At 35.5% G+C, this 9,647-nt stretch overlaps 1 protein-coding gene across 1 annotated transcript in view; it reads right to left on the bottom strand.

Moving 5' to 3' along the window:
• Nucleotides 1-1,107: 1,107 nt before the first annotated feature.
• Nucleotides 1,108-9,647, bottom strand: part of red (LysM peptidoglycan-binding domain-containing protein red) — a 23,549-nt gene continuing 15,009 nt past the window's right edge. Inside the window, exons 3-4 of the mRNA XM_074094162.1 lie at nucleotides 6,266-6,484; nucleotides 1,108-4,789 (exon numbers count right to left, since the gene is read on the bottom strand). Coding sequence (XP_073950263.1) covers nucleotides 6,283-6,484 — 202 coding nt within the window. The 3' untranslated portion in view covers nucleotides 1,108-4,789; nucleotides 6,266-6,282. The remainder of the gene's footprint in view (nucleotides 4,790-6,265; nucleotides 6,485-9,647) is intronic.

Here is a 9,647-nt window from a genome sequence, read left to right as displayed (position 1 = left end):
GTTCATATCGCCACCCGAGCCGGTACGGTGAGGGTGGATAGACACGTCAAGGGGAAAATGGGTTTAATGCTCGAGTTTTAAACTGCTTTTCACTTCGATTGAGAGGAGACGAGATAAAATAACAACAGTGGAAACATTGCTCACTTACTAGATACATTTTATTTTTCTTGCTTTGCTAATATAATATTAAATATTTAGTTTTATTGATTTTGCGTTATATACAAATATATATTTTTTAATATATAGAAACTCTTTTGCTTGTGGCTGTTAACGCCTGATTGCCTTTTGCTTAGTCGACGATTTTACTTTATGCACTTAAGCAAAAAAGTATTTTTATGTCGCCTAGATCCAGCATAAACACGAACTTTACGAGCATGAGAAGTGAACTGTGTAATGGTTCTATTATGCATATATCCTGAAGCAACAAACAGGACAATGTCGTTTGTTGCTTCAGTTACAGTGTTTTGAAGACACAAAATGTATATATAGCCGATAACGTTACACATCATCATCATCATCATCGTCATCATCATCAGCCTATATGTCCACTGCTGGACAAGTCCTCCCCCAACAAGCGCCATTGCCATTACACATCGTTGCATGAATATTTATTTGTAGAGCATCATCCGCCTGGACACTGCTGTCCCCCCCAACAAGCGCCATTGCCATTACACATCGTTGCATGAATTTGTAGTTAGACTTTAATTACATTTCAGCTGCGTTATTAGCTTAATTGTCAAAGTTTTGGTATGTTGTAATTGTGACAAAATAATGGTTCATGCAATGATATTACCGATGGTTTATACTGCGATTATTAAATTAAAGAAAACAAGAGATAGTGAGCCATATAGCTGCTCAACCAGTCAACTGTAATGATCCCAATCAAAACTAAACACGCAGACGTTTATATTTATCCTTCAACGCAATTTATACACATATAACAAAGCGTAAAGAAAAAGATATATGGTTAATATTTAAGAGGTACTTATTATTTTTAACTTGTGACTACAGATTTTTTTGGGATGCGGTAGTAGACACATATTTTTGTCAATGTAATATATACAATAATTTTGCTTTGCTACTTTTGCCTAATTACATGACTTGCTACTTAAGACTTGTTAACTTTAGAATCATTTGATTTTCTTTATTTAAAACCGTAACAATGATTATAGTAGAGTTAGAAAAATATATTCAAAATAATACTTACTAGCTTTAAAATAGGTTCTCAGAGCGGAAACTCATAATTGAATTTTAAAAGTTTTTTAGAATACTGATTCTTTCTGAGCTTATATTTGAAAATTAATCCCCATTTGATATGACAGTAATGTGGCAGGTACTGGTGTCTGATGGTTATCATGGTAGAGTCATAGATGAGAGTGTGTATACTGGTAGAGTCATTCTGTGACTTTTGCCGAAAGCCGATAATGTAAAGGGATAATTCTGTAATAATGACTCTACTATAATAAGGAAAAAATACAAATATAAGAAATCATTTGGTAGGGTGTTTGAAAATGACAAAGATAACTAACGTAACAACGAAAAATATCGAAGCACTAAAAAATTACCAACCTAAAAATTTACCTAACAGATATATGAACAGTGTCCAACCATAAAAATATCGCATGACCATGGCCAGGCAATTTTCTCATTTGTTCATATTTATAGTTGTCATATTTATAGTTTTTCATTTTTAGAGTTGTTGAATTTTATCATTAGGCATATTTGGTATTGGATATTGCTTTTGGACTTTTTCTTTTTAGTCATTAGTCGTACGAAGGAAAATAACGTGTCAGTTACTAAGTGTGTTATACAAACATCCAAACAATCATTTTGACTAAACATTTATAACACAGCGTCACTCACACCAACATTAGTGCCTTTTTACATACAACATATGTTATTATATTGCTATTTATTTATACACCTACATTTTAATCTAAGTGTACACAGATAAAAGGGAAGTCTGTATAACATGTTTTTATCGTAAACATTTTAGTACACAAAATAGTACCTAAATCACCATAAATCTTATTGTTGGACTAAAAACTATTAATGCAGGCAATTATTAAAATGGAAGGAAATATTTGATATACACAACATACAACGAAATAGGTGCAAATATTTAAACATTTTTCATTAGTTTCCCACAATAGGTGTTTTACACATGCTCATGATCATCCAACGTGCTTTATAGAGATCAACTATCGGAAATTCTCTGTGTGATTACACAGAAATAATATACTAAACAATCTCGAATTTTTATTAATTGTATTTGTGTTGACCTATTATTGATAATCGGGTTCAGTGAAACAGCAATCAATCGATAAACACGGTGTTATATATATATATATAGTATTATTATTTATACTACACCTGCTAGTAGTGCGATTCTATAGTATATCTCATAATGTGCTAAGTTAACATAATCTCAGGGTCAACCGGCATTCCAAACCTTACGTGGAAAGCGAACACACCAGTATTCGAATTGTTTTTCTATATAATGTTAATGATACATTTATGTACGCTCAATGGTTTATTATACGCCAGAAGTGTTTTGAATGTGGCGTTAAACTTGCATGCATTATGCATGTCCGTCAATTTAACGCTGTGCGCTTCGCCTTATTTGTCGGTAAAAAGTTTGGTTTACATTAGCTTTTTGGAATGATGATAATTTTTGACGGAAATTGATTTATTCTAAGGATAGTTTTACGCAGGATAATTTTGATCAACACATTGTGATAAGCGTACTAAAATTTTGGTTCTTACAAAATTAATATACGTAGGTATTATTTTGACATATGTGTTCAGCGGGTAGTTATATATAGCTGCATATCAGTGTAAGTAACATTGTAACAATAGTAAATGTCAACAGTAATGCCAGCGACAAATAAACCCATTTAACAATATAAACACTTACATTATTTTACACAGTAATGATATATTTAATAATTAGAAAGTATAGATTAGGATAGGAGAACCAAATAAATAACGTAAGCCTTTTGTTATTTTAGTGCAAAATGATATCTTTTACCACAGCTGCTTCATATAAAAAGAGACCATCATGGTCTAAGGGCATCTTAGAGCACATACCGGCGTTTAATAAGTGATTCAATTATATTTAGGTCTAGCTCCAGTTTAAGAGAAGTATTGTAATAAAAATAAATCTGGGTAGTAAGTAACTCATTTGGCATTGACATAGAACACAAACTATTCGATTACCTTTGGTTTTTATAGCATTAAAAAGCATTTAAAGGCGTCAATTTCGCTAAATAGCCAGTTTAAAGCGGCCACACGTGTAAATTGCACGTCGCATATACTTTCACTGCACGATAGTGTTATCTAACTACGTGATCAATTAATGATAGAAATATTGCGAACACTTTCAGACGATAAAGAAAGTGGGCGTCTGTCAACTTAAAATAATTAATATAGATTCGATTTATTATTGTCTGACAGGGTATTACTATACATTAGCCAAGATAACGAGTCTGTATACATTTATATATACATTTCAAGTAATGATTTTGTTTACATCAATGATTCAAGAGCTGCATACACCTCTGGCATGAAGGATATGTAGAGCATGTTAATTTTGTAGATAATAAGTAGGTTTGTATGGTATAAGCATATAGGTTTAATCTCAAGAAATGTGGTAACCTACATCAAAAAGGAATTTACGGCAACAAACGGCTCTGTTCAAACAGATCGTTAGGTGACGTAATCGTTAAACGCTATATCATTCCTTTTGCTGGATACCGCTACATCTAAATGGATGCACGCGGTAAGGCGCGGCAGAGATGTGCGAGGATTATGTTGCGATGAATGTGTTTTTCATGAACCGATAGCACACGGCGGCCACGCCGTACAAAATACGCGTTCTTGAATCAACATAGGCACGACGACGTCTGTACACGCGTCAATGTGTGCGTAAGATACACAGGGCTGACTATCGCAAAACCCTATAGTACTATAAGTACTACCAATGACATTTAAAGGTAGGTACTTATAATGTAGCTATGGCTTAGGTATGTGCAAATAAATGTAATCGCTAATCTTACCTATTTATTTAAACCTACTTAAAATGTGTCTGTCTGTGTATTTAAGCATTATTATTTTCAATTACAATAGATAATATACGACTACAAATTGAAACTAATTATTCAATAGGTAGTTATTAATCGCGATAATTTCAGAAATCATTATTTATTTAGAAAAAAGAAGTAGGGAGGGTACCGTTACTATTTCGTAAAATGATTGCTCCCGAACTTAGTGCCGACATACATCGCGTTGCGCACCCGACTGCTTTCCTGCGGTTTTCCTGCAATCTGCGCTAGAGGGGTGGGGTAACTCGAACCGGTACGGGGCGGAGCGTGGCCATTCTGTACATTAGTACTATTATATATTCTGTGCCGATAGTAACTCTTCATTTACCGTGTGCCACGTGCGAGGATAGGTAAATGAAGCGTTTCTATTGGTTCATGACCATGACGAACACATTCCTCGCAATACATCCTCGCACAAACGTGCAACCACCATAATCTAGTGGAAACGCAGGCTCGTTCACACAAAATATCGCTCTAGGTCCTCGTAACCCGTATATTATAATCCGTTATATTTACAACAAAACGTATTATGTAACAGATCATAATTTTGATTACAGTAAGTTATAGGCTAATATCACTTGACGTGACAGTCACGTGCTCACCGCGCAATGTGCCGGCGGTCGGCGGCGCCCGTGGCGTCACGGCGGTGACGACGTGGGCGTCGCGGCCATTACAAACGCGCATATCTGGAAAACGCATAAAATATACTTTATACACCGTGTTTTTCTAGATTTCCGTTAACTTCTGCTGTTTTTTTTTGTATTTTCGTATATACATATACAATAACTTCACAGGTATTGTTAGCAGTGAAATTATAAAATTTAGAAAGAAAGAAAATACATTTATTTAACGCCATAAAAACATACATAGAACAAATAAAAGACATACATGACGCTAAACAGGTCCCCACTCAGCATAATGCAACGGCAAGCCGTGGTGCTGATTTTCAGTGAGCACCTTTTTTACATACTTCACCAGTAGCATTAACGTGACACATAAGATAAATTATAATAACTTATTAAATTTTTAACGCTACTTTGCTAAATATGTGCGAATTAAAAACGCTTTAGCTACAGACATAAAAAGAAGTCATAAATTAACCTGTTCACTGTTTTATTGCGCACAATTATCTTAATTCTTGAATATCTTTTAAATAGTAGGACACTTGACCTGTTGAATATTCTCTTAAAGTTAACGGAAATCAAAAATAAGACGGCGTACACACACATACAGACGTCTGAGACTCATAGGTGTAAGTAGATTAACAAGTTCGGTGAAGTTATTGAAGATGGTGATGTCACCGTGACTTCACATCGTTCGTTGAAGTGGCCATTATGTGCGTTTGTAAATAATGGAATCCTTATCGGAGCATACCCCTTAAAATGAGTATTTTTAGGAAAATAGGGCCATTCACATCATTCCTAGTCACGATTGTCAAAAGATTAGTAAGTCAAAATGTTCTTCTTGGCGTTGAAATGTCATCGAATATAAGGTTCAATGTGATGGATGGGAAATCTCTGTTTTGGTCATTTTCCAGCAACATAATATAAAATACAATGCAGCCCTGCATGTGTCGTGCAAAGTGTCGTGGTCTGTTTGAGCCGAGCTTGCGAGGAATCAGTTTTTCATGAACCAATAGAAAAGCTTCATTTACCTCGCCTTGGATAGGTAAATGAAGCGCTTCTATTGGTTTATGAAAAAGATTTTGAAAGAAACGCAACCTTAAGAGCGTTTATTCCTGCTGAGCTGGCAACGTTGCATTTTTGTTAGTTTTTCTCGATTATTCCATAAAAATTGAATGAAAATTAATAATGTTGTCCGATACAACACTTCTTAATATATAAGTTAATGTTTCTACTAAAATAATTATTCGTTATAGACTTTTATTTTCTTTAAAAACCGGTCATAAACATTAATTCGTTTTTAAGGAATATAAAAGTCTATCACGAATAATTATTGGAGTAGACACATTAACTTATATATTAAAAAGTGTTCTATCAGAAAACATTTTTAATTTTCATTCAATTTTTATAGAATAATCGAGAAAAACTAACAAAAATGCAACGTTGCCAGCTCAGCAGGAATAAACGCTCTTAACCACTAGGCTCCGATCAGTATTGATCACTAGGATCCGGTCGTCAAACAACTGGTGTGTAGTATACCTGCGCTGTCTCGCCCGCTACAACTGGAACAGGTCATCGTGAGCCCTCTCCAGCCGCTTCAGCGAGGTGTCGACCCGCCGGCCCTGCGTCAGCACGGGCGGCGGCAACGGCGGCGGAATGATCTCGTTGTAGGAGCACGAAGCCCCCAGCGACGCGGACTGCCGCAGCCGCGCCGTCGGCCGATGCCGCACGTAACCATCCTCCAGCTCCTTAACGAATCTGGAAGGACGTAGTCATAATTATGGCTAATTTACATTTTGTCAAGTAACAAATGTCGCTTATCAGTTGACATATTTGTTTGAAACGTTCACACTGCATTAAGATCGGACGCATGCTGCAAGTGCGGGAACAGGGAATCAACATGACGGCAAAAATAGATCGAGCTTCTTATCACTTTAATTCATACCCACTTGTCTTGCACTTCGTACTAGCATTTAATTTTGTCACTTCACAACACGACTGGTTACACGTTAATTTTGCTAATTACTTCATATCTGCACTTGCTACTTGACAAAATCCGTCGCTCCGTTACGGCGTGAAAGACGGACAAACACACAAACATACAACTCACACTTTCGCATTTATAATATTAGTATGGATTTTCTTATTCTTCTAGAGCGTCTCATCAATAACAACAACAAAACTTAGACAGATTTGAAATGATACCATTGTTTATGTAAGCATTTGAGGGGTTAGAATTAGCAAACTTAATTTTGCTGACAAGGGGTGGGTCCAGAACCACTAAACTTCTGCTTACGCAATAGGTACTTGAATGACATACGATTCCTTATGACCTACATATAACCCTACCATTATTACATCCGACTGGATATCAAATTTTTATGCTCTAAATTTAATGCGAACGGAATACCAAGTTATCAGAGTTTTTAGTAGCATTAGTCACTTTTTACCATACCTATTATTAAATTACTTACTGACTTAGCTTACTTCAGATACTAATCGGAAACCCTGTTTAATATTCATAATAATAAAACTCTTTATTGCCATAGTATAAACAAGTGGATACAAAATACGTATATTATAATTAGGTACAAAAATTTTAACAAAAAAGTAAAACCGACTCCAAAAAAAACAAAAAAATAGCAAAAATGGAACCGACTACAAAACCCTTGAAAATATTTTTCTAGGTACGTACTAGCTCGAAGTCGGCGCCTCAGCACAAGCTAGCAGGAGTGGAACAATAGTCGTCTACCTCACCTACATACTATGGGTTTCAATCCTTCCTGCTGGGTCGTGCTGAGTCACCGACTTCGAACTAGTACGTACCTACCTAGAAAAATATTTACAAGGGTTTTGTAGTCGGTTCCATTTTTTGTTATTTTTTTTTGTTTTTTTGGAGTCGTACTTTTTTGTTAAAAAAAACTCACTTTTTAGTGATTCTTAGCCGAAGTACATCTTACAACGATTCCATTAAGCCCAAACACGACTTAGTTACGTTGTTTTATAATAGAGTTCCGTTGCCTACCTTCCGGCTTCAGCATCAGATCAGTTCGAAAGAATCACAAACTTAAAGCTTCTTCTTAGTCTAAATATATTAATCATGATCGTTTATAGGCGAGCGAGCATTACTTAGATTTGATGAGTTCCATTGGTCATCTACGGCCTTCTTCATCAGGTCCAGGTTACCAAATGATACTTTCTGAATGGAAATGCTCATCTTAATGCTAAAAATGCCAAAATCGCCTATAAAATTTGAGGTTTGCCCTCGATTTCCCTAGGATCCCATCATCAGATCTTGACTTGGTGACAATGGGACCACCTCAGAAGAATACTCTATACTAATAAAAAAATAATTTTGAAAATCTGTCCACAATTGACTGAGTAATCGGTGAACATACATAAAAAAAATAGAATACAAACATTGGAACATAGAATCTCCTCCTTTTTTGAAGTCGGTTAAAATAGGTCTAGACCTTGACAATGGGTGCCGGTCTCAGCAAATGCTGGCTTTAGTTTCCAGCGCTGGTTATATTATTATTATTATTATTTTTTATTCGACTGGATGGCAAACGAGCAAGTGGGTCTCCTGATGGTGAGAGATCACCACCGCCCATTAACATCTGCAACACCAGGGGTATTGCAGATGCGTTGCCAACCGGTTAGGTATTCAAATTTCTTGCCGGTCATCGACATTAATTATCAGATTTTTCCGTAAAAGCAAGAACTAAGTATAAGTGGCTTGTAAGAAGACAACATTGTACGAAAAAGCTTAAAATAATTGTTTATGTACCTTGCTTATTCACGACAGGGCTAACAATTACAGCTCATTTAGACTCCAAGTGCCTGCCAAGCACCAGCAGATGTTCCTGTGCTCCGACTTCTGGCCGGAGGGTGTGGTGTTCCGTCGTTTTAGAGTAGCGACGAAGACGACGTTCAAAAATCCCTAACTATTCATAGTTATTTTTTAATGTATAAGTCTTTTTGTTTATACATAATTTGAATTTTACAGCGCATTGGTGTTTACTGTAATGCTGTATTTTTTGTTAGAAGAAATACAATAAATAAACGCTTTCGAAAAGAGGCAGTATATATAGGCATTTGCTTCACAAGAACGGTTCCCATATAAGGTGTGGATAAGCAATATACTTAAGTGGCAGACAAAGAACGGGTGAGTTGAAGTATTTTTAGCAGCAGAATAAACCCATAATACAAATGGTAAATTGTCCACACGATATCCGTTCGCGATAAATATAACCAAAAATTTGCGTAGGCAAGAAATCTGACATCGAATCAATATGCTAAAAATAGGCGATTGTTTATAAGCTCCCCGCGAAGTATATTAGCGATATTATGAAAACACCTTTTCGTTTCATTATTTACACAGACATTGCATAATATACCTAGTCATTAATTATGTGTGTCAATGTACCTACAGTTATTTGCATGCAGAGTGCTTCAGTTATTATGGTAATATGACGTCAAGACCTCGTGATTTCGTTAATTTCGTTTGCTTACACTTAGATGCTTTATTGAAAGTTACACCTATAAGCAGTTTGTTTATACATTTTGATGGAGTGATAAGTGTTTTATATAGTTTGTTGTAGAGTCTCTTTTTCGTTTACATCTAAAGTTAAAACCTGTCCAAAACAAGTAAACGTGATATAAAATTATAAGTTCACCTCAGCGTCGAATGGATATGATAACTAAATACAAATATAGAGCAGGCGCCAAGGAAAGTTGCGTACTTATGCAAAATTAGGGGACCGCATTCTGTGAATAGTTTTGAACTCAGAAAAGCTTGCAAATTATGATTCTGAATGTTGCCAGGAGATCCGGTGGTTCATTTTTTTTTATATCCCATCCAATTCATGTAAATCATGTAAAATGGTTTGAAAAAATTGCTATTGAACAATTTTAATAA

Source organism: Choristoneura fumiferana, chromosome 11 (genome assembly GCF_025370935.1).
Source record: "Choristoneura fumiferana chromosome 11, NRCan_CFum_1, whole genome shotgun sequence".
Lineage (NCBI taxonomy): Eukaryota > Metazoa > Arthropoda > Insecta > Lepidoptera > Tortricidae > Choristoneura > Choristoneura fumiferana.
Note: the sequence above shows the minus strand (reverse complement) of the source record. Positions and strands in the feature narration are given on the sequence as shown.